We start from the raw sequence: 26,752 nt of genomic DNA, 5'->3' as shown, positions 1-26,752 counted from the left end.
CTATCCCCATGTCATAAGACTGCTGAGCAGCTTATTAAATGGCTATTCAGACTATTTACATTGACCCCCACCACACACTTTTTTTTTTACACTGCTGCTACTTGCTGTTTCTTATCTATGCATAGTCACTTTACCCCTACCTACATGTATACCTACCCAGACTAACCTGTACCCCCATAGTCACTTTACCCCTACCTACATGTACATATTACCCAGACTAACCTGTACCCTCATAGTCACTTTACCCCTGCCTACATGTATACCTACCCAGACTAACCTGAACCCCCATAGTCACTTTACCCCTACCTACATGTACATATTACCCAGACTAACCTGTACCCTCATAGTCACTTTACCCCTACCTACATGTATACCTACCCAGACTAACCTGTACCCCCATAGTCACTTTACCCCTACCTACATGTACACCTACCCAGACTAACCTGTACCCCCATTGTCACTTTACCCCTACCTACATGTGCACCTACCCAGACTAACCTGTACACCCATAGTCACTTTACCCCTACCTACATGTACATATTACCCAGACTAACCTGTACCCCATAGTCACTTTACCCCTACCTACATGTACATATTACCCAGACTAACCTGTACCCTCATAGTCACTTTACCCCTACCTACATGTACACCTACCCAGACTAACCTGTACCCCCATAGTCACTTTACCCCTACCTACATGTACATATTACCCAGACTAACCTGTACCCCCATAGTCACTTTACCCCTACCTACATGTACATATTACCCAGACTAACCTGTACCCCCATAGTCACTTTACCCCTACCTACATCTACACCTACCCAGACTAACCTGTACCCCCATAGTCACTTTACCCCTACCTACATGTACATATTACCCAGACTAACCTGTACCCCCATAGTCACTTTACCCCTACCTACATGTACATATTACCCAGACTAACCTGTACCCTCATAGTCACTTTACCCCTACCTACATGTACATATTACCCAGACTAAGCTGTACCCCCATAGTCACTTTACCCCTACCTACATGTACACCTACCCAGACTAACCTGTACCCCCATAGTCACTTTACCCCTACCTACATGTACATATTACCCAGACTAACCTGTACCCCCATAGTCACTTTACCCCTACCTACATGTACATATTACCCAGACTAAGCTGTACCCCCATAGTCACTTTACCCCTACCTACATGTACATATTACCCAGACTAACCTGTACCCCCATAGTCACTTTACCCCTACCTACATGTACATATTACCCAGACTAACCTGTACCCCCATAGTCATTTTACCCCTACCTACATGTACATATTACCCAGACTAACCTGTACCCCCATAGTCACTTTACCCCTACCTACATGTACATATTACCCAGACTAAGCTGTACCCCCATAGTCACTTTACCCCTACCTACATGTACATATTACCCAGACTAACCTGTACCCCCATAGTCACTTTACCCCTACCTACATGTACATATTACCCAGACTAACCTGTACCCCCATAGTCATTTTACCCCTACCTACATGTACATATTACCCAGACTAACCTGTACCCCCATAGTCACTTTACCCCTACCTACATGTACATATTACCCAGACTAACCTGTACCCCCATAGTCATTTTACCCCTACCTACATGTACATATTACCCAGACTAACCTGTACCCCCATAGTCACTTTACCCCTACCTACATGTACATATTACCCAGACTAAGCTGTACACCCATAGTCACTTTACCCCTACCTACATGTACATATTACCCAGACTAACCTGTACCCCCATAGTCACTTTACCCCTACCTACATGTACATATTACCCAGACTAACCTGTACCCCCATAGTCACTTTACCCCTACCTACATGTACATATTACCCAGACTAACCTGTACCCCCATAGTCACTTTACCCCTACCTACATGTACATATTACCCAGACTAAGCTGTACCCCCATAGTCACTTTACCCCTACCTACATGTACATATTACCCAGACTAAGCTGTACCCCCATAGTCACTTTACCCCTACCTACATGTACATATTACCCAGACTAAGCTGTACCCCCATAGTCACTTTACCCCTACCTACATGTACATATTACCCAGACTAACCTGTACCCCCATAGTCACTTTACCCCTACCTACATGTACATATTACCCAGACTAAGCTGTACCCCCATAGTCACTTTACCCCTACCTACATGTACATATTACCCAGACTAACCTGTACCCTCATAGTCACTTTACCCCTACCTACATGTATACCTACCCAGACTAACCTGTACCCCCATAGTCACTTTACCCCTACCTACATGTACATATTACCCAGACTAACCTGTACCCCCATAGTCACTTTACCCCTACCTACATGTACATATTACCCAGACTAACCTGTACTCCCATAGTCACTTTACCCCTAACCTACATGTACATATTACCCAGACTAACCTGTACCCCCATAGTCATTTTACCCCTACCTACATGTACATATTACCCAGACTAACCTGTACCCCCATAGTCACTTTACCCCTAACCTACATGTACATATTACCCAGACTAAGCTGTACCCCCATAGTCACTTTACCCCTACCTACATGTACATATTACCCAGACTAAGCTGTACCCCCATAGTCATTTTACCCCTACCTACATGTACATATTACCCAGACTAACCTGTACCCCCATAGTCACTTTACCCCTACCAGTACATATTACCCAGACTAACCTGTACCCCCATAGTCACTTTACCCCTAACCTACATGTACATATTACCCAGACTAACCTGTACCCCCATAGTCACTTTACCCCTACCTACATGTACATATTACCCAGACTAACCTGTACCCCCATAGTCATTTTACCCCTACCTACATGTACATATTACCCAGACTAACCTGTACCCCCATAGTCATTTTACCCCTACCTACATGTACATATTACCCAGACTAACCTGTACCCCCATAGTCACTTTACCCCTACCTACATGTACATATTACCCAGACTAACCTGTACACCCATAGTCACTTTACCCCTACCTACATGTACACCTACCCAGACTAACCTGTACCCCCATAGTCACTTTACCCCTACCTACATGTACATATTACCCAGACTAACCTGTACCCCCATAGTCACTTTACCCCTACCTACATGTACATATTACCCAGACTAAGCTGTACCCCCATAGTCACTTTACCCCTACCTACATGTACATATTACCCAGACTAACCTGTACCCCCATAGTCACTTTACCCCTACCTACATATTACCCAGACTAACCTGTACCCCCATAGTCACTTTACCCCTACCTACATGTACATATTACCCAGACTAACCTGTACCCTCATAGTCACTTTACCCCTACCTACATGTACATATTACCCAGACTAACCTGTACCCCCATAGTCACTTTACCCCTACCTACATGTACATATTACCCAGACTAACCTGTACCCTCATAGTCACTTTACCCCTAACCTACATATACATATTACCCAGACTAACCTGTACACCCGCACATTGACTCGGTACCTGTATACTTTAGTTTATTTAGTAAATATTTTTCTTAACTCTTATTTTTCTTGGTTAAGGGCTAGTAAGTAAACATTTCACGGTAAAGTCTACACCTGTTGTATGACAAATATGATTTGATTTGATTTGTTACAAAAGAGTATGAATGTTTGTAAAGGTTTTACTTCTCCATCCATGTTACAGTATCATACAAATGAGATTTACATTTACATTTACATTTAAGTCATTTAGCAGACGCTCTTATCCAGAGCGACTTCCATTCTATTATTATTGTTTAATAAAAATAAAAAAATACTTGGCAAGTCAGTTAAGATCAAATTATTATTTTCAATTACGGTCTTGGAACAGTGGGTTCAGGGGTAGAAAGACAGATTTTCACCTTGTCAGCTCGGGGATTCGATCCAGCAACTTTCCGGTTGCTAGTCCAACGCTCTAACCACTAGGCTACCCTGCAGCCTCCATGTTTAATAGTTGTTGTTGTTGTTGTTGTGTTCCAGGAGGTGTTGAGGAACCTGGTGAAGCGATATGTAGCAGCCATGATCAGAGACGCTAAAACAGAGGAGGGGCTGACTGAGGAGAACTTTAAGGTGAGGACTGGGTTTTGACCTGGACACTGTCTCTTCTGTTTGCTTGTATGGGAACTGAACCAAGACATCTTGAGCTCAGGTTCAAGTCACTTTACAGTAAAATAACCATTCTGTTAATTTTCGTTGTTATTTTTCCTGGCTTTCTCTCATATAATACCTCTCTTTTCTCCCTGTCCCTTTGTTCTAGGAGCTGAAGCAGGACATCTCTAGTTTCCGTTACGAGGTGATGGGGATGATGAAGACAGGTAAACCTGGTCTGGGTGGTCCGGGGGGGTGTTGTTGGGGGTGGTTCGGGGGGGGCTGGGGTTGGTGGAGGGCAGTCCTGCCTAGCCTATGCCGACCGGTCCCTTAAAGTCCCCACCACCCCCACACCCATTGGCCAGCTGAAGAACAACAAGAAGACACTGTTCACCGTAACCGCCTCCATCATCCAGCAGGGCGGCGCCACAGCCTCCTCTCCTCGGCTCCCAGACGCACTTGCCTTCAACGGGATGGGCTTGGCTAACGGCCTGCCCCCCCCTGCCCGCAGATGGTGGTTCCTCTGGAAGCTCCAGAGACAAGCAGGGTCAGAGGAAAGACTTCCCCAGGGACATCACTGATTTTGGGTTGTTCCAGAAACGCCAGAGGGGTGGAGCTGGAGCTACTGGGGTTGGGAATATATACTCTGTGTCCGAGGAGATGGGGGAGACAGGGGAATCGGATGGGGAGGGACGGAAGGGGGAGGCAGGGGGTGAGGAGGGCAAGGGACTGTTGGAGGATGGAGAGAAGGAGAAAGAGGAGGAAGAGGAGGAGGATGGAGTGAAGGAGGAAGAGGCCAATAGAGGGAGAGGGAAAGAGAGGGAAGATGTGGAGGAGGAGGAAGAGGAGGAGAGGGAGAGTTTCCTCCATCAGGAGTCAGGTGCTGATGGGGTTGCATCAGGGTTGTCTAAAGGGTTTGGCAAGGAAGAGAGACTTAGGTATGGGAGAGAGATGGAATAGTGGAAGAGACAGCAGCGATAGGGTCACTGCTGGATAGCGAGAGTGACAATCGGAGTGAGCTTTCTGTGAAGTGTTATAATCTTGCGTTGGACAGTAGTGGATATTTACAGGAAAAAGTTCTGTGACCAAGCAAGTCCAATGTCAGACAATTTCAATGTGAAGACCAAAACGTCTTGGAATCAAGACATTTAAACATAATTCCTTGCTTTCCTTGCATTGGGATTGGGATGCAAACCTATACAAGGCTTGGATATCTACTGTATATGACAAGGCTGGGATACAGTGAGGGAAAAAAGTATTTGATCCCCTACTGATTTTGTACGTTTGCCCACTGACAAAGAAATGATCAGTCTATAATTTTAATGGTAGGTTTATTTGAACAGTGAGAGACAGAATAACAATAAAAGAAATCCAGAAAAACGCATGTAAAAAATGTTATAAAATGATTTGCATTTTAATGAGGTAAATAACTATTTGACCGCTCTGCAAAACATGACTTAGTACTCGGTGGCAAAACCCTTGTTGACAATCACAGAGGTCAGACGTTTCTCGTAGTTGGCCACCAGGTTTGCACACATCTCAGGAGGGATTTTGTCCCACTCCTCTTTGCAGATCTTCTCCAAGTCATTAAGGTTTCGAGGCTGATGTTTGGCAACTCGAACCTTCAGCTCCCTTCACAGATTTTCTATGGGATTAAGGTCTGGAGACTGGCTAGGCCACTCCAGGACCTTAATGTGCTTCTTCTTCAGCCACTCATTTGTTGCCTTGGCCGTGTGTTTTGGGTCATTGTCATGCTGGAATACCCATCCACAACCCATTTTCAATGCCCTGGCTGAGGGAAGGAGGTTCTCACCCAAGATTTGACGGTACATGGCCCCGTCCATCGTCCCTTTGATGGGGTGAAGTTGTCCTGTCCCCTTAGCAGAAAAACACCCCCAAAGCATAATGTTTCCACCTCCATGTTTGACGGTGGGGATGGTGTTCTTGGGGTCATGAGCAGTATTCCTCCTCCTCCAAACACGGCGAGTTGAGTTGATGCCAAAGAGCTCCATTTTGGTCTCATCTGACCACAACACTTTCACCCAGTTGTCCTCTGAATCATTCAGATGTTCATTGGCAAACTTCAGACGGGCATGTATATGTATTCTTGAGCAGGGGGACCTTGCGGGCGCTGCAGGATTTCAGTCCTTCACGGCGTAGTGTGTTACCAATTGTTTTCTTGGTGACTATGGTCCCAGCTGCCTTAAGATCATTGACAAGATCCTCCCGTGTAGTTCTGGGCTGATTCCTCATCGTTCTCATGATCATTGCAACTCCACGAGGTGAGATCTTGCATGGAGCCCCAGGCCGAGGGAGATTGACAGTTATTTTGTGTTTCTTCCATTTGCGAATAATCGCACCAACTGTTGTCACCTTCTCACCAAGCTGCTTGGCGATGGTCTTGTAGCCTATTCCAGCCTTGTGTAGGTCTACATTCTTGTCCCTGACATCCTTGGAGAGCTCTTTGGTCTTGGCCATGGTGGAGAGTTTGGAATCTGATTTATTGCTTCTGTGGACAGGAGTCTTTTATACAGGTAACAAGCTGAGATTAGGAGCACTCCCTTTAAGAGTGTGCTCCTAATCTCAGCTCATTAACTGTATAAAAGGCACCTGGGAGCCAGAAATCTTTCTGATTGAGAAGGGGTCAAATACTTATTTCCTTCATTAAAATGCAAATCAATTTATATCATTTTTTACATGCGTTTTTCTGGATTTTTTTGTTGTTATTCTGTCTCTCACTGTTCAAATAAACCTACCATTAAAATTATAGACTGATCATTTCTTTGTCAGTGGGCAAACGTACAAAATCAGCAGGGGATCAAATACTTTTTTCCCTCACTGTATGTACTGTTATGACAAGGCTTGGAAGATCACTGATGTTTGGAGACTCAGGGAAGCTTGTGACACATTCAGACACACAGATCTAGGACACTCTATTCACCCCCAAAGACAGCTGCTCTCTGCTCAACAGTAGTGACCCGTACGGGGAATAACATTGTGTCCTTTGGGACGGTCTGGCCAGTGGGATATAGACCCTTACTATGTCATGGATGATGTCATATGGAATGGTGATGTCATGGACTATGTCTACCGCTTTCTGAAGAGAGGAAATAACTTTTTTTTCCACTGTTTACTCTGCCCTGTGCTTGGACCAGTCATCAATGGGGAGACTTGTCCCTTTCTTTCTGCCCGTCTGTCTTCCCTATCTCCCTTTCCATCACTTTGTATCTCTGTCACAGGAGCTATTTCTCCCTATTCGTTGGCTATCTCTCCTCTGTCCCCTTCCCTCTGTCCCCTTCCCTCTACCACCTCCCCCTGTCCCCTGTCCCCTTCCCTCTACCATCTCCCTCCCTCCCTCTGTCCCCTTCCCTCTACCACCTCCCCATGTCCCCTGTCCCCTTCCCTCTACCATCTCCCTCCCTCCCTCTGTCCCCTTCCCTCTACCACCTCACTCCCTCTGTCCCCATCACTCTACCATCTCCCTCCCTCCCTCTGTCCCCTTCCCTCTACCACCTCCCTCTGTCCCCTGTCCCCTTCCCTCTACCACCTCCCTCCCTCTGTCCCCATCACTCTACCATCTCCCTCCCTCCCTCTGTCCCCTTCCCTCTACCACCTCCCTCTGTCCCCTGTCCCCTTCCCTCTACCACCTCCCTCTGTCCCCTGTCCCCTTCCCTCTACCATCTCCCTCCCTCCCTCTGTCCCCTTCCCTCTACCACCTCCCCATGTCCCCTGTCCCCTTCCCTCTACCACCTCCCTCTGTCCCCTGTCCCCTTCCCTCTACCATCTCCCTCCCTCCCTCTCTCTGTCCCCTTCCCTCTACCACCTCCCTCTGTCCCCTGTCCCCTTCCCTCTACCATCTCCCTCTGTCCCCTGTCCCCTTCCCTCTACCACCTCCCTCTGTCCCCTGTCCCCTTCCCTCTACCATCTCCTCCCTCCCTCTGTCCCCTTCCCTCTACCATCTCACTCCCTCCCTCTGTCCCCTTCCTCTGTCCCCTTCCCTCTACCACCTCCCTCTGTCCCCTGTCCCCTTCCCTCTACCATCTCCCTCTGTCCCCTGTCCCTTCCCTCTACCACCTCCCTCTGTCCCCTGTCCCCTTCCCTCTACCACCTCCCTCTGTCCCCTGTCCCCTTCCCTCTACCATCTCCCTCTGTCCCCTGTCCCCTTCCCTCTACCATCTCCCTCCCTCCCTCTGTCCCCTTCCCTCTACCACCTCCCTCCCTCTGTCCCCTTCCCTCTACCACCTCCCTCCCTCTGTCCCCTTCCCTCTACCATCTCACTCCCTCCCTCTGTCCCCTTCCCTCTACCACCTCCCTCTGTCCCTCTGTCCCCTTCCCTCTACCATCTCACTCCCTCCCTCTGTCCCCATCACTCTACCACCTCCCTCTGTCCCCTTCCCTCTGTCCCCTTCCCTCTACCACCTCCCTCTGTCCCCTGTCCCCTTCCCTCTACCACCTCCCTCTGTCCCCTGTCCCCTTCCCTCTGTCCCCTTCCTCTACCACCTCCCTCTGTCCCCTGTCCCCTTCCCTCTACCATCTCCCTCCCTCCCTCCCTCTGTCCCCTTCCCTCTACCATCTCACTCCCTCCCTCTGTTCCCTTTCATCTGTCCCCTTCCTCTACCACCTCCCTCTGTCCCCTGTCCCTTCCTCTACCATCTCCCTCTCTCCCCTGTCCCCTTCCCTCTACCACCTCTCTCTGTCCCCTTCACTCTACCACCTCCCTCTCTCCTCTGTCCCCTTCCCTCTACCACCTCTCTCTGTCCCCTTCACTCTACCACCTCCCTCTCTCCTCTGTCCCCTTCCCTCTACCACCTCTCTCTGTCCCCTTCACTCTACCATCTCCCTCTCTCCTCTGTCCCCTTCCCTCTACCACCTCTCTCTGTCCCCTTCCCTCTACCATCTCACTCCCTCCCTCTGTCCCCTTCCCTCTACCATCTCACTCCCTCCCTCTGTCCCCTTCCCTCTACCACCTCCTCTGTCCCTCTGTCCCCTTCCTCTACCATCTCACTCCCTCCCTCTGTCCCCATCACTCTACCACCTCCCTCTGTCCCCTTCCCTCTGTCCCTTCCCTCTACCACCTCCCTCTGTCCCCTGTCCCCTTCCCTCTACCACCTCCCTCTGTCCCCTGTCCCTTCCCTCTGTCCCCTTCCTCTACCACCTCCCTCTGTCCCCTGTCCCCTTCCCTCTACCATCTCCCTCCCTCCCTCCCTCTGTCCCCTTCCCTCTACCACCTCACTCCCTCCCTCTGTTCCCTTTCATCTGTCCCCTTCCTCTACCACCTCCCTCTGTCCCCTGTCCCCTTCCTCTACCATCTCCCTCTCTCCTCTGTCCCCTTCCCTCTACCACCTCTCTCTGTCCCCTTCACTCTACCACCTCCCTCTGTCCTCTGACCCCTTCACTCTACCATCTCCCTCTCTCCTCTGTCCCCTTCCCTCTACCACCTCTCTCTGTCCCCTTCACTCTACCACCTCCCTCTCTCCTCTGTCCCCTTCCCTCTACCACCTCCCTCTATCCCCTCATCTCTCTCTCTCTTACTCTCTGTCGTACCACATCCCCTGCTTTCCTTCTCTCTCTACGCTCAGCTATGAGCAGAACAATATATGTATCCTCTTATAGATCCTCTCTGTTAAAGATCCTCTCTGTTATAGATCCTCTCTATAATAGATCCTCTCTGTTATAGAATCTCTCTGTTATAGATCCTCTCTGTTATAGATCCTCTCTGTTATAGATCCTCTCTATTATAGATCCTCTCTGTTAAAGATCCTCTCTATTATAGATCCTCTCTGTTAAAGATCCTCTCTGTTATAGATCCTCTCTGTTATAGATCCTCTCTGTTATAGATCCTCTCTGTTATAGATCCTCTCTGTTATAGATCCTCTCTGTTATAGATCCTCTCTGTTATAGATCCTCTCTGTTAGATCCTCTCTGTTATAGATCCTCTCTGTTATAGATCCTCTCTGTTAAAGATCCTCTCTGTTATAGATCCTCTCTGTTATAGCTCCTCTCTGTTACAGATCCTCTCTGTTAAAGATCCTCTCTGTTATAGATCCTCTCTGTTATAGATCCTCTCTGTTATAGATCCTCTCTGTTATAGATCCTCTCTGTTAAAGATCCTCTCTGTTATAGATCCTCTCTGTTATAGATCCTCTCTGTTATAGATCCTCTCTGTTATAGATCCTTACTCTATTTGTTCCAGCACTTTATACTCAAATAATTATCTCAAAATGTTTGTCAAGAATCATGCAACATATCTGTAGTAGTTTTTCTATGCAAAGTTTCGGAGCCTCGTATTTACTAACTATGGTATTGGGATTACATTACTCCTGGTTTGGATTGCACAATTACAGTGACTTTCCCAAAATTCCCAGGTTTTCCAGAAATCCGGCTAGAAGATTTCCAGATGTCCTGCTTATTCTCAATTGATTTTGGAATTCTTCCAACCAGGATTTCTGGAAAATCTGGACATTATGGAAAGGTTACCGGACTTTTACAACCCTTACCACTGCTCGTACATTTAACCATGTCAATCCTATAGGCCTCTCCTCTCACAGACAATATTATATAGGCCTCTCCTCTCACAGACAATATTATATAGGCCTCTCCTCTCACAGACAATATCATATAGGCCTCTCTTCTCACAGACAATATTATATAGGCCTCTACTCTCACAGACAATATCATATAGGCCTCTCCTCTCACAGACAATATTATATAGGCCTCTCCTCTCACAGACAATATCATATAGGCCTCTCCTCTCACAGACAATATCATATAGGCCTCTCCTCTCACAGACAATATCATATAGGCCTCTCCTCTCACAGACAATATCATATAGGCCTCTCCTCTCATAAACAATATCGCTGACATGCAGTCAAACAATTACTACAGAAGATACTGTATATACACCAAATAATCTGTCTTCAATACAATACTATTCATGTTTTTATCGACTGGCATGGTCCAGTTGTGTTGGTAATGTGAACAGATCATGTTGAAGTAGAACCTCTTGATTTCATGTTAGTTTGAGAGACCAATGTTATAGAGATTGTGACGTTAAAAAAAAATCTGAATAAACTATAAATATACTTTGACCCATTCACTTGTTCCCATTGAGTTTGCAAACACAGCATAGTGAGTGAGCATACACACACACACACACACACACACACACACACACACACACACACACACACACACACACACACACACACACACACACACACACACACACACACTTCTTCCCATTACCATGGTAGAAATAAGTGTGAAGTTTCCATCTATTTTCAGAGGCTTATGTTTAGTTCTCTTTCTTCATCAACTCTCTCCCTTCAATAACCATTTCTATTCCTTCATCAACGCTTTCCCTTCATTGTTAACACATTCGTTTTGTCTCTGAGTCAAAGGGATCCTGCTGCCTCCTTGGTGGACATCATCACGTGTTTTTAGAGACCTGAGGATCAGAATTTAGAGGATCTCAAGGACTCCTCAATCACAGGCATCTCTCTCTCTCTCTCTCTCTCTCTCTCTCTTGTTCCCTCCCCCTCTTTCCCTCTCGTTCCCTCTCTCTCTCGTTCTCTCTTTCCCTCTTTCCCTCTTTCCCTCTCTCTCTCTCTCGCTCACTCTCTCACTCTCTCTCTCTCTCTCTCTCTCTGCTCCAGCAACTTTGTCCATTATCACGTACAGATTTTTTTTCTCTCTCTCTCTCTCGCTCTCTCATTCCCTCCCTCTACCCGCCTTTCTCCCTCACTACTCCTCTCTCATTCTCTCTTTTTCTCTCTCTCTCTCTCTCTCTCTCTCTCTCTCTCTCTCTCTCTCTCTCTCTGCTCCACCAACTTTGTCCATTATCACGTACAGATTTTTTTCTCTCTCTCTCTCTCTCTCTCTCTCTCTCTCTCTCTCATTCCCTCCCTCTACCCGCCTTTCTCCCTCACTACTCTCTCTCTCTCTCTCTCTCTCTCTCTCTCTCTCTCTCTCTCTCTCTCTCTCTCTCTCTCTCTCTCTCTCTCTCTCTCTCTCTCTCTCTCTCTCTCTCTCTCTCTCTCTCTCTCTCTCTCTCCCCGTCTCTCTCTCTCACCGCTCCATTGACTTTCTTTCCATTAACAGTCAAGCCAAGTGTGATAGAACTAAGAGTGATAGAAGTCAAGGAAGAAGCATTTAGAGGGAAAGGTCAGTGACTGAACATGTCATCTCTAAACACCGTATAATGTATCAGCCAGGCTGCTAGCCTGGAGGGGCTCTTTTATATTATATAGCACTGTCAGCTGCATCTAGTCAAATCAAATCACATCATATTGGTCACATACACATGGCTAGCAGATGTTAATGTGAGTGTAGCGAAATGCTTGTTCTTCTAGTTCCCGACAGTGCAGTAATATCTAACAAGTAATCTAACAATTCCACAACAACTACCTAATACACACAAATCTAAAGGGGTGAATGAGAATACTGTACATATAAGAATATGAATGAGCGATGGCTGAGCGGCATAGGCAAGGTGCAATAGATGGTATAAAATGGATGGTTGTACAGTCGTCTCAAATAAAACAGTGAAGGACCTCGGCGTTACTCTGGACCCTGATCTCTCTTTTGAAGAACATATCAAGACTGTTTCAAGGACAGCTTTTTTCCATCTACGTAACATTGCAAAAATCAGAAACTTTCTGTCCAAAAATGACGCAGAAAAATGAATCCATGCCTTTGTTACTTCTAGGTTGGACTACTGCAATGCTCTACTTTCCGGCTACCCGGATAAAGCACTAAATAAACTTCAGTTAGTGCTAAATACGGCTGCTAGAATCCTGACTAGAACCAAAAAATGTGATCATATTACTCCAGTGCTAGCCTCCCTACACTGGCTTCCTGTTAAGGCAAGGGCTGATTTCAAGGTTTTACTGCTAACCTACAAAGCATTACATGGGCTTGCTCCTACCTATCTTTCCGATTTGGTCCTGCCGTACATACCTACACGTACGCTACGGTCACAAGACGCGGGCCTCCTAATTGTTCCTAGAATTTCTAAGCAAACAGCTGGAGGCAGGGCTTTCTCCCATAGAGCTCCATTTTTATGGAATAGTCTGCCTACCCATGTGAGAGACGCAGACTCAGTCTCAACCTTTAAGTCTTTACTGAAGACATATCTCTTCAGTAGGTCCTATGATTAAGTGTAGTCTGGCCCAGGGGTGTGAAGGTGAACGGAAAGGCTGGAGCAACGAACCGCCCTTGCTGTCTCTGCCTGGCCGGTTTCCCCTCTTTCCACTGGGATTCTCTGCCTCTACACCTATTACGGGGGCTGAGTCACTGGCTTACTGGTGTTCTTCCATGCCGTCCCTGGGAGGGGTGCGTCACCTGAGTGGGTTGAGTCACTGACGTGGTCTTCCTGTCTGGGGTGGTGCTCTCCCTTGGGCTGTGCCGTGGCGGAGATCTTTGTGGGCTATACTCGGCCTTGTCCCAGGATGGTATGTTGGTGGTTGGAGATATCCCTCCAGTGGTGTGGAGGCTGTGCTTTGGCAAAGTGGGTGGGGTTATATCCTACCTGTTTGGCCCTGTCCGGTGGTTTCATCGGATGGGGCCACAGTGTCTCCTGACCCCTCCTGTCTCAGCCTCCAGTATTTATGCTGCAGTTGTTTATGTGTCGGGGGGCTAGGGTCAGTCTGTCACATCTGGAGTATTTCTCTTGTCTTTTCCGGTGTCCTGTGTGAATTTAAATATGCTCTCTCTAATTCTCTCTTTCTCTTTCTCGGAGGACCTGAGCCCTAGGACCATGCCTCAGGACTACCTGGCTTGATGACTCCTTGCTGTCCCCAGTTCACCTGGCCGTGCTGCTGCTCCAGTTCCAACTGTTCTGCCTGCAGCTATGGAACCCTAACCTGTTCACCGGACGTGCTACCTGTCCCAGACCTGCTGTTTTCAACTCTCTAGAGACTGCAGGAGCGGTAGAAATACTCTCAAAGATCGGCTATGAAAAAGCCAACTGACACTTACTCTTGTGTTACTGACTTGTTGCACCCTCGACAACTACTATGATTATTATTATTTGACAATGCTGGTCATTTATGAACATTTTAACATCTAGGCCATGTGCTGTTAATAATCTCCACCCGGCACAGCCAGAAGAGGACTGGCCACCCCTCATAGCCTGGTTCCTCTCTAGGTTTGTTCCTGGGTTACTTTCTAGGGAGTTTTTCCTAGCCACCGTGCTTCTACACCTGCATTGCTTGCTGTTTGGGGTTTTAGGCTGGGTTTCTGCACAGCACTTTGAGATATCAGCTGATGTAAGAAGGGCAATATAAATAAATTTGATTTGATTTGATTTATAAAATACAGTATATACATGTGATATGAGTAATGTAAGATATGTAAACATTATTAAAGTGACATTGTTTAAACCTGTTGAGGAAAGAAGTTCCGCTAGCGGAACCCCTAGCCAACAGCCAATGAAATAGCAGGGCGCCAAATTCAAAACAACAAAAATCTCATAATTCAAATTTCTCAAACTTACAAGTATTTTACACCATTTTAAAGATACACTTCTCATTAATCCAACCACAGTGTCCGATTTCAAAAAGGCTTTATGGTGAAAGCATGCCATTAGATTATGTTAGGACAGCACCTAGACAAGAAAAACCACACAGCCATTTTCCAAGCAAGGAGAGGCATCACAAAAAAACAGAAAAACAGCAAAATTAATCACTAACCTTTGATGATCTTCTTCAGATGACACTCCCAGGACTCAATGTTACACAATACATGTATGTTTTGCTCGATAAAGTTCATATTTATATCCAAAAACCCCATTTTACATACAGCGCGTAATGTTCAGAAATATTTTGCCTCCAAAACTTTTGGTGAATGAGCACATCAATTTACAGAAATACTCATCGTAAACGTTGATAAAAGATACAAGTGTTATGCATAGGATTATAGATACACTTCTCCTTAATGCAACTGCTGTGTCAGATTTCAAAAAAGCTTTACGGAAAAAGCACACCATGCAATAATCTGAGTACAGCGCTCAGACACCAAAACAAGCCATACAGATACCCGCCATGTTGTGGAGTCAACAGAAGTCAGAAATAGCATTATAAATATTCACTTACCTTTGATGATCTTCATCAGGATGTATACCCAGGAATCCCATTTCCTCAATAAATTGCCGTTTTGTTTCGATAAAGTCCATATTTATGTCCAAATACCTTCTTTTTCTTCACGCGTTCAGTTCACTATTCCAAATGCACAATGCGCGAGCAGACGAAAAGTCAAAAAAGTTATATTATAGATCGTAGAAACATCAAACGATGGATAGAATTAATCTTTAGGATGTTTTTTTATCATAAATCTTCAATAATATTCCAACCAGATATTTCCTTTGTCTTCAGAAATGAAAAGGAACTCAGCTCGCTCTCACGGCCGCACGAATGACTGAGCTCATGCCATTTTTCCAGACACCTGATTCCAATAGCTCTTATTCTCTCCCCATTCACAGTAGAAGCCTGAAACAATGTTCTAAAGACTGTTGACATCTAGTGGAAGCCTTAAGAAGTGCAATATGACCCCACAGACACTGTATATTGGATAGGCAATCACTTGAAAAACTACAAACCTCAGATTTCCCACTTCCTGGTTGGATTCTTTCTCAGGTTTTTGCCTGCCATATGAGTTCTGTTATACTCACAGACATCATTCAAACAGTTTTAGAAACTTCAGAGTGTTTTCTATCCAAATCTACTAATAATATGCATATCTTAGCTTCTGGGCCTGAGTAGCAGGCAGTTTACTCTGGGCACGCTTTTCATCCGAACGTGAAAATACGGCTCCCTGTCCCAAAGAAGTTTTAAAGTGACTAGTGATCAATTTACTAAAGTGTCCAGTGATTGGGTCTCAATGTAGGCAGCAGTCTCTCTGGGTTAGTGATTGCTGTTTAGCATTCTGATGGCCTTGAGATAGAAGTTGTTTTTCAGTCTCTCGGTCCCAGCCTTGATGCACCTGTACTGACCTCACCTTCTGGATGGTAGCGGTGTGAACAGGCAGTGCTCGGGGGTTGTTGTCCTTGATGATCTTTGACATCAGGTGCTGTAGGTGTCATGTAGGGTAGGTAGTTTGCCCCCGATGATGCATTGTGCAGACCTCACTACCCTCTGGAGAGCCATACTAGGCTGTGATACAGCCCGACAAAATGCTCTCTATTGTGCATCTGTAAAATTTTGTCAGGGTTTTGGGTGACAATCCAAATTTCTTCAGCCTCCTGAGGTTGAAGAGGCGCTGTTGCGCCTTCTTCACCACGCTGTCTGTGTGGTTGGACCATTTCAGTTTGTCTGTGATGTGTACACCAAGGAACTTAAAACTTTCCACCTTTGCCACTGCTGTCCCTTCGAAGTGGATAAGGGGGTACCTCCTCTGCTGTTTCCTGAAGTCCACGATCATCTCCTTTGTTTTGTTGACGTTGAGTGAGAGGTTATTTTCCTGACACCACACTCCGAGTGCCCTCACCTCCTCCCTGTAGGCTGTCTCGTTGTTGTTGGTAATCAAGCCTACTACTGTTGTGTCGTCTGCAAACTTGATGATTGAGTTGGAAGCGTGCATGGCCACACAGTCGTGGGTCAACAGGGAGTACAGGAGGGGGCTGGCCACGCACCCTTGTGGGGCCCCAGTGTTGAGGGTTGTTTCCTACCTTCACCACCTGGGGCGGTTTGTCAGAAAGTCCAGGACCCAATTGCACAGGGCAGGGTTGAGACCCAGAGACTCCAGCTTGATGATGAGCTTGGAGGATACTATGCTGTTAAATGCTGAGCTGTAGTCAATGAACAGCATTCTTACATATGTATTCCTCTTGTCCAGATGGGATAGGGCAGTGTGCAGTTTGACGGCGATTGCATCGTCTATGGACCTGTTAGGGCAATTTGCAAATTGAAGTGTGTCTAGAGTGGCCGGTTAGGTTGTGGTGATATGATCCTTGACTAGTCTCTCAAAGCCCTTCATGATGACAGAAGTGAGTGTACGTAGCGGTAGTCATTTAGTTCAGTTTTCTTTGCCTTCTTGGGTACAGGAACAATGGTGGCCATCTTGAAGCATGTGGGGACAGCAGACTGGGATAGGGAGTGATTCAATATGTCCGTAAACACACCAGCCAGCTGGTCTGCGCATGCTCTGAGGACTCGGCTTGGGATGCCGTCTGGGCCAGCAGCTTTGCGAGGGTTAACACGTTTAAATGTTTTACTCACGTTGGCCACAGAGAAGGGGGGGCAGTCCTTATATGCGGGCCGCGATGGTGGCACTGTATTATCCTCAATGCGGGCAAAGAAGGTGTTTAGTTTGTCTGGAAGCATGACGTCGGTGTCCTGGTTTTCTTTTTGTAGTCTGTAATTTCCTGTAGACCCTGCCACATACGTCTTGTGTCTGAGCCGGAATTTTGCTTGTTTGATTGCCTTGCGGAGAGAATAACTACACTGTTAATTCAGCCATATTCTCAGACCGCTTTCCATGATTCAATGCGGTGGTTCGCACTTTCAGTTTTGCGTGAATGCCGCCATCCATCCACGGTTTCTGGTTAGGGTAGGTTTTAAAAGTCACAGTGGGTACAAAATCTTCAATGCACTTCTTTGTAAACTCAATCACTGAGTCAGCATATAGGTCGGTGTTGTTCTCTGAGGCTGATCGGAACATATCCCAGTCAGCGTGATCAAAACAATCTTGAAGCATGGCTTCCGATTGGTTAGGCCAGAGTTGAATGGTTCTAGTCACTGGGACATCCTGTTGGAGGTTCTGCCTATAAAGTAGCCTAGTGGTTAGAGTGTTGGGCCAGTAGCCGAAAGGTTGCTAGATCAAATCCCCGAGCTGACAAGGTTAAAATCTGCTGTTCAGAACCTCAACAAGGCAGTTAACCCACTGTTTATAGGCTGTCATTGTAAATAAGAATTTGTTCTTAACTGACTTGCCTAGTTAAATAAAAAAATAAGATGGTAGCAGCAAGATGGTGTCGTGGTTGGATTTGCCATCCAACCACGGGGGAGGGCTTTGTATGCATCATGGAAGTTAGAGTAGCAGTGATTGCACGTATTACCCCTGTGCGTAGTGAAATCAATATGCTGATAGAATTTAGGTAGCCTTGTTTCCAGTTTACATAGAGTCCAGTGAAATTCATTGAAGATCTGCTTGAGGGGGAATGTACACAGCTGTGACGATAACTGACGGTTTACATTGTCAGTTTTTAGGACTTCAGAGTTACAGTACACTATAAAGACCATAATGTGTAAGTTACTGTAAAAAGAGGTACAATATGTTACTGTAAATTCGAAATAAACTTTGGTTTAACAGTATATTACCGTAAGAAATTACTTCTTTACAGTATGATATGCCAAAGAGCTGAGCACAAAGAGCGCTAACGCAGCCACAAACACCAGCTTCATCCTTGGGTAGTCCCGCTCTCTCCATGGTAGATGATGTGCTGCTGAATGCTGTAAAATAAACCCTCTCTCTCTCTCCATGGTAGATGATCTGCTGCTGAATGCTGTAAAATAAACCCTCTCTCTCTCCATTGTAGATGATGTGCTGCTGAATGCTGTAAAATAAACCCTCTCTCTCTCCATGGTAGATGCTGTATTGTTGAATGCTGTAAAATAAACCCTCTCTCTCCATGGTAGATGATGTGCTGCTGAATGCTGTAAAATAAACCCTCTCTCTCCATGGTAGATGATGTGCTGCTGAATGCTGTAAAATAAACCCTCTCTCTCTCTCCATTGTAGATGATGTGCTGCTGAATGCTGTAAAATAAACCCTCTCTCTCTCTCCATGGTAGATGATGTGCTGCTGAATGCTGTAAAATAAACCCTCTCTCTCTCTCCATGGTAGATGATGTGCTGCTGAATGCTGTAAAATAAACCCTCTCTCTCTCTCCATGGTAGATGATGTGCTGCTGAATGCTGTAAAATAAACCCTCTCTCTCTCTCCATGGTAGATGATGTGCTGCTGAATGCTGTAAAATAAACCCTCTCTCTCTCTCCATGGTAGATGATGTGCTGCTGAATGCTGTAAAATAAACCCTCTCTCTCTCCATTGTAGATGATGTGCTGCTGAATGCTGTAAAATAAACCCTCTCTCTCCATGGTAGATGATGTGCTGCTGAATGCTGTAAAATAAACCCTCTCTCTCTCTCCATGGTAGATGATGTGCTGCTGAATGCTGTAAAATAAACCCTCTCTCTCTCTCCATGGTAGATGATGTGCTGCTGAATGCTGTAAAATAAACCCTCTCTCTCTCTCCATGGTAGATGATGTGCTGCTGAATGCTGTAAAATAAACCCTCTCTCTCTCTCCATTGTAGATGATGTGCTGCTGAATGCTGTAAAATAAACCCTCTATCTCTCTCCATGGTAGATGATGTGCTGCTGAATGCTGTAAAATAAACCCTCTCTCTCCATGGTAGATGATGTGCTGCTGAATGCTGTAAAATAAACCCTCTCTCTCTCTCCATGGTAGATGATGTGCTGCTGAATGGTGTAAAATAAACCCTCTCTCTCTCTCCATGGTAGATGATGTGCTGCTGAATGCTGTAAAATAAACCCTCTCTCTCTCTCCATTGTAGATGATGTGCTGCTGAATGCTGTAAAATAAACCCTCTCTCTCTCTCCATGGTAGATGATGTGCTGCTGAATGCTGTAAAATAAACCCTCTCTCTCTCTCCATGGTAGATGATGTGCTGCTGAATGCTGTAAAATAAACCCTCTCTCTCTCTCCATGGTAGATGATGTGCTGCTGAATGCTGTAAAATAAACCCTCTCTCTCTCCATGGTAGATGATGTGCTGTTGAATGCTGTAAAATAAACCCTCTCTCTCTCTCCGTGGTAGATGATGTGCTGCTGAATGCTGTAACATAGAGCCCCCCCACCTCACCCCCATCGCTCTGCAGTATATGGAAAGCATCATCTGTAGACCTCCTCAGAACTGACATTGAAACCAAGAGAGATGGCCTAGAGAGATATGCCAAGCGAAGGAGAGGGATAAAATATTCAACAAAGGCTTGTTCCTCTCTGTTTCATGTGGAATCGTACGGCTACACAACTACAGTCATGGGCACACACACACACACACACACACACACACACACACACACACACACACACACACACACACACACACACACACACACACACACACACACACACACACACACACACACACACACGCACACGCACATACATGCAGCTCTCCAGCCTCTCTATCCCTTCAGGATTTCTTTGATCCCTCCTTCTCTCCTCTCTCATTGTGTGTGTGTGTGTGTGTGTGTGTGTGTGTGTGTGTGTGTGTGTGTGTGTGTGTGTGTGTGTGTGTGTGTGTGTGTGTGTGTGTGTGTGTGTGTGTGTGTGTGTGTTGTTCGTTCGTTCGTTCGTTCATCTATCCTCTCCCAGTGTGTGTTGGACTGAACTGTCATTGATCTGATTGGGTCTGCATCCCAAATTACACCCTATTCCCTATTTAGTGTGTTACTTTTGCCAAGGTCCCATAGGGGACACTATATGGGGAATAGGGTGCCGTTTGGGACAAAGACTTTGTGTAAGTTCTGAATTAGATGTGCCTCCAAGGCCTGTGGGCTGAGGGCCAGTACTGGAGTGAGGACAGATATTTAATCTCCCTCTCTCTCTCTCTCTCTCTCTCTCTCTCTCTCTCTCTCTCTCTCTCTCTCTCTCTCTCTCTCTCTCTCTCAACCTTTATCTCTCTCTCTATCGCTCTCTCTTTATCTCTCTCTCTCTCTCTCTCTCTCTCTCTCTCTGTCTTTATCTCTCTCTCAACCTTTATCTCTCTCTCTATCGCTCTCTCTTTATCTCTCTCTGTCTCTCTCTATCTCTCTCTGTCTTTATCTCTCTCTATCTTTATCTCTCTCTCTCTTTATCTCTCTCTATGTCTCTCTCTATCTCTCTCTGTCTTTATCTCTCTCTATCTTTATATCTCTCTCTATCTTTATCTCTCTCTCTCTCTTTATCTCTCTCTCTATATATATATCTTTATCTCTCTCTCTCTTTATCTCTCTCTATATATATCATCTCTCTATCTCTATCTCTATCTTTATCTCTCTCTCTATCTTTATCTCTCTCTCTCATCTCTCTCGCTCTCGCTTTATCTCTCTCTATATCTTTATCTCTCTCTCTCTCTCTCTGTATATCTTTCTCTTTCTCTCTGTCTTTCTCTTTCTCTCTATCTTTCTCTCTCTCTCTTCATCTCTAACTCTTTCTCTCAATTTCAATTCAATTAAATTCAATTTGCTTTATTGGCATGACGTAACTGTCACGACTTCTACCGAGGTCGATGCCCCTCCTTGTTCGGGTGGTGCTCGGCGGTCGACGTCACCGGCCTTCTAGCCATCATTGATCAGTTTATCATTATCCATTGGTTTTGTCTTGATTTCCTACACACCTGTTTCCAATCCCATCAATTACATGTTGTGTATTTAACCCTCTGTTTCCCCTCATGTCCTTGTCGGTGACTGTTTTTGTTATGTTACGTGTGTTTCAAATTTGGGGAAATTACACTCTCTAATTGTTTTATACACTGCTCAAAAAAATAAAGGGAACACTAAAATAACACATCCTAGATCTGAATGAATGAAATAATCTTATTAATTACTTTTTTCTTTACATAGTTGAATGTGCTGACAACAAAATCACACAAAAATAATCAAAAATAATAAATCCAATTTATCAACCCATGGAGGTCTGGATTTGGAGTCACACTCAAATTTAAAGTGGAAAACCACACTACAGGCTGATCCAACTTTGATGTAATGTCCTTAAAACAAGTCAAAATGAGACTCAGTAGTGTGTGTGGCCTCCACGTGCCTGTAAGACCTCCCTACAACGCCTGGGCATGCTCCTGATGAGGTGGCGGATGGTCTCCTGAGGGATCTCCTCCCAGACCTGGACTAAAGCATCCGCCAACTCCTGGACAGTCTGTGGTGCAACGTGGCGTTGGTGGATGGAGCGAGACATGATGTCCCAGATGTGCTCAATTGGATTCAGGTCTGGGGAACGGGCGGGCCAGTCCATAGCATCAATGCCTTCCTCTTGCAGGAACTGCTGACACACTCCAGCCACATGAGGTCTAGCATTGTCTTGCATTAGGAGGAACCCAGGGCCAACCGCACCAGCATATGGTCTCACAAGGGGTCTGAGGATCTCATCTCGGTACCTGATGGCAGTCAGGATACCTCTGGCGAGCACATGGAGGGCTGTGCGGCCCCCCAAAGAAATGCCACCCCACACCATGACTGACCCACCGCCAAACCGGTCATGCTGGAGGATGTTGCAGGCAGCAGAATGTTCTCCACGGCGTCTCCAGACTGTCACGTCTGTCACATGTGCTCAGTATGAACCTGCTTTCATCTGTGAAGAGCACAGGACGCCAGTGGCAAATTTGCCAATCTTGGTGTTCTCTGTCAAATGCCAAACGTCCTGCACGGTGTAGGGCTGTAAGCACAACCCCCACCTGTGGACGTCGGGCCCTCATACCACCCTTATGGAGTCTGTTTCTGACCGTTTGAGCAGACACATGCACATTTGTGGACTGCTGGAGGTCATTTTGCAGGGCTCTGGCAGTGCTCCTCCTGCTCCTCCTTGCACAAAGGCGGAGGTAGCGGTCCTGCTGCTGGGTTGTTGCCCTCCTACGGCCTCCTCCACATCTCCTGATGTACTGGCCTGTCTCCTGGTAGAGCCTCCATGCTCTGGACACTACGCTGACAGACACACCAAACCTTCTTTCCACAGCTTGCATTGATGTGCCATCCTGGATGAGCTGCACTACCTGAGCCACTTGTGTGTGTTGTAGACTCTGTCTCATGCTTCCACTAGAGTGAAAGCACCGCCAGCATTCAAAAGTGATCAAAACATCAGCCAGGAAGCATAGGAACTGAGAAGTGGTCTGTGCTTACCACCTGCAGAACCACTACTTTATTGGGGGTGTCTTGCTAATTGCCTATAATTTCCACCTGTTGTCTATTCCATTTGCACAACAGCATGTGAAATTTATTGTCAATCAGTGTTGCTTCCTAAGTGGACAGTTTGATTTCACAGAAGTGTGATTGACTTGGAGTTACATTGTGTTTTTTAAGTGTTCCCTTTATTTTTTTGAGCAGTATATTATTTACATTTATTGAGGAAATGCAGCTCTGTCTCAGGTTCTGCTGTTGTGCAGTGGTTGCACAGCCTTTCCTTCACAGGGAACCAGGTTTTCCTGTCTGCCTTTCTCAATAGCAAGGCTGTGCTCACTGAGCCTGTACGTTGTCAAGGTTTTGATCAGTAACCTTGGTCAAATAGTTAGCCACGGTGTACTGTGCAATGTACTTTTGTTTTGACTGTGTAATTTGTTTTATTCTGATTGATTGGATGTTCCGGTCCTGAGGTTTCAGTGTGTTAGTAGAACAGGTTTGTGAACTCAGCCCCAGGACCAGCTGGATGAGGGGACTCTTTTCTTTGCTCAGCTCTTGGCATTGCAGGGCTTGGTAATGATGTGAGAGAGGGTCACTGTATTTTAGATGTTTCCAAAATGTAATTGCTCTTTTTGAGTTTTTATTATTAGTGGATATTGGCCTAATTCTGCCCTGCATGCATTGTTTGTAGTTTTCCTCTGGACACGTAGGAGAATCTTACAGAACTCTGCATGCAGGGTTTCAATGGGGTGTTTGTCCCATTTGGTGAAATCTTGTTCTGTGGACCCCACACCTCACTGCCATAAACTGCAATTGGTTCAATGACACATTCAGTTAGTTTTAGCCAAATTTTAATAGGTATTTCAATTTGAATTGTTTTTTTAATGGCGTAGAATGCCTTGCGTGCTTTCTCTCTCAGTTCATTCACTGCATCATTAAGGTGTCCAGTTGAGCTTATTTTTAAACCTAAGTAATTGTAGTGTGTGCAGTACTCTATATATTTAAACACTCTATTATGTCTTTCTCTTTCTCTAACAGCAAGAAACCAGTGTGTGTGTGTGTGTGTGTGTGTGTGTGTGTGTGTGTGTGTGTGTGTGTGTGTGTGTGTGTGTGTGTGTGTGTGTGTGTGTGTGTGTGTACGTGAATGCTTTGCCTACCCCCTTACTATCCCTTAGCTACACTGTAAGACTTTCCTGTAATTTTAACAGTAAAACACTGTAGAATGCGCCGGAAAATACCAATTAAATGTGTTTCACCGCATTAATGCTGTAGATTTCACTGCATTATGGGTAAAATGCATTAGTGAGAATGCTGTACCCCACAGAATACAATACCATACAGTGTTTATGGAGCACCAAAACCTTTTGAACACTCAAGGGGGCATGGTATTGTTGTTTCTGGTTTATTAACATACGTTGAGGCGTATCTTGTAAGAGCCTATATGATCTGTGGTAGTAGTTCCCTATCAATTTAATTGTAATGAAGACGATGGGAGACAGAGAGCTGGTTTCAAGCGCAGAGTGCACCAGGTGTTTAATTAGTAAAGGACCACAGGAGGAGGCAGGTAGCTGGGTCCAGGGACAGGCAGAAGGTCAAACACAGGGGGCTCCAAAAAGGTAACAGTACAGGCAGGGAAAAGGCTAATAATGTTGTCCGGGAGATCAGGCAAGAGGTTGACGACAGGAAATCCAATAGGTTAAAGTACAGGCAGGGAATACGCAAAAAGGTGTCGTTAGTGAGGATGGCCAAAAACGACGATACACAGGAGGACTAATATGGAAATAAACAGAGCCCTGAATAGAAAGTGTAACGAAACAAACAATACCTCACAATGATGGTGTGCAAAGATCTGAACTAAATAGTGTGTGTAAATGACATACAGGTGTGTGAACAGGTGATCAGAATTCAGGTGATTGGGCTCTGGAGAGAGTGAGCTGCGTTCAGGGGATCTATGTGTTTGATAGTGTGAGCAGGAAGCAGACGTTACGTTAATGTGTAATAGTGGACAGATCAGAGTCGTAGCAAGTCTCAAACCTTTAATGGTTGAGTGTCTAGCCTTTTGATCTGTTTAGTCGCTGTCAGTTTAGAAGCCTTTGTTAAGACCTTAAGGTTTCTAAAGTGACATGAAATACCAGAATATCAGTTGGTATGCTGCAATATTTATTTTTATTTAACCTTTATTTTGACAGGAAGTGAATGCTGAAACCAAGTTCTCTTTATTTAGACAGGGAGTCAATGCTGAGACCAAGGTGTCTTTTCCAGATGAGCCCTGTATTGCACCACAATGCGCAATACAATAAACACATCAAACTACACATTCATACATACATTAAAATACACGTTATTATACACAACAACAATGTAGGAAAAGCGAGACACAATCATAAAAAACAGACACATTAAGCAGATGGGAAGGTATCTCCAGAGTTCTCCATCCCTGAGTTCCGGTAGCCTCATCTATAGGTTAACAATAAGTTAAGGTATGGGGCAGAAGGTTATGAAAGAGGGTTTTATAGACAAAAGAACTGACCGCATCGATCTACGAAACTTCAAGGAGGGCTTTCCTACTTTCTGATACAAAATGTGTACTGAACCTATCGCCCGTAATAAAGTGCAATGACAAACTACGTCCAATGGCTTCAATATAGTCATATAGATGACATCACCATAGTAATATAGATGACATCACCATAGTCATATAGATGACATCACCATAGTAATATAGATGACATCACCATAGTCATATAGATTACATCACCATAGTAATATAGATGACATCACCATAGTCATATAGATGACATCACCATAGTAATATAGATGACATCACCATAGTCATATAGATTACATCACCATAGTAATATAGATGACATCACCATAGTCATATAGATGACATCACCATAGTCATATAGATGACATCACCATAGTCATATAGATGACATCACCATAGTCATATAGATGACATCACCATAGTAATATAGATGACATCACCATAGTCATATAGATGACATCACCATAGTAATATAGATGACATCACCATAGTCATACAGATGACATCACCATAGTCACACAGATGACATCACCATAGTCACATAGATGACATCACCATAGTCACATAGATGACATCACCATAGTCACATAGATGACATCACCATAGTCACATAGATGACATCACCATAGTCATATATATGACATCACCATAGTCACATAGATGACATCACCATAGTCACATAGATGACATCACCATAGTCACATAGATGACATCACCATAGTCACATAGATGACATCACCATAGTCACATAGATGACATCACCATAGTTATATAGATGACATCACCATAGTCACATAGATGACATCACCGTTGCCATATAGATGACATCACCGTAGTCACATAGATGACATCACCATTGTCATATAGATGACATCACCATAGTCACATAGATGACATCACCATAGTCACATAGATGACATCACCATAGTCATATAGATGACATCACCATAGTCACATAGATGACATCACCATAGTCACATAGATGACATCACCATAGTCACATAGATGACATCACCATAGTCACATAGATGACATCACCATAGTCACATAGATGACATCACCATAGTCACATAGATGACATCACCGTAGTCATATAGATGACATCACCATAGTCACATAGATGACATCACCATAGTCACATAGATGACATCACCAT

General features: G+C 45.2%; 1 protein-coding gene across 1 annotated transcript in view; it reads left to right on the top strand.

The window, feature by feature from the left end:
- trpc4a (transient receptor potential cation channel, subfamily C, member 4a) overlaps positions 1-4,723 on the top strand; it is a 110,792-nt gene extending 106,069 nt beyond the window's left edge. Inside the window, exons 15-17 of the mRNA XM_045688904.1 lie at positions 4,035-4,124; positions 4,312-4,429; positions 4,479-4,723. Of these exons, the coding sequence (XP_045544860.1) occupies positions 4,035-4,124; positions 4,312-4,429; positions 4,479-4,723 (453 nt within the window). The remainder of the gene's footprint in view (positions 1-4,034; positions 4,125-4,311; positions 4,430-4,478) is intronic.
- The last annotated feature ends 22,029 nt before the right edge of the window (positions 4,724-26,752 follow it).

The sequence above is a fragment of the Salmo salar genome, chromosome ssa11 (assembly GCF_905237065.1).
Source record: "Salmo salar chromosome ssa11, Ssal_v3.1, whole genome shotgun sequence".
NCBI classification, from domain to species: Eukaryota; Metazoa; Chordata; class Actinopteri; order Salmoniformes; family Salmonidae; genus Salmo; species Salmo salar.
The sequence above is the reverse complement of the archived record's forward strand: the minus strand, read 5'-3'. Positions and strand labels throughout refer to the sequence as shown.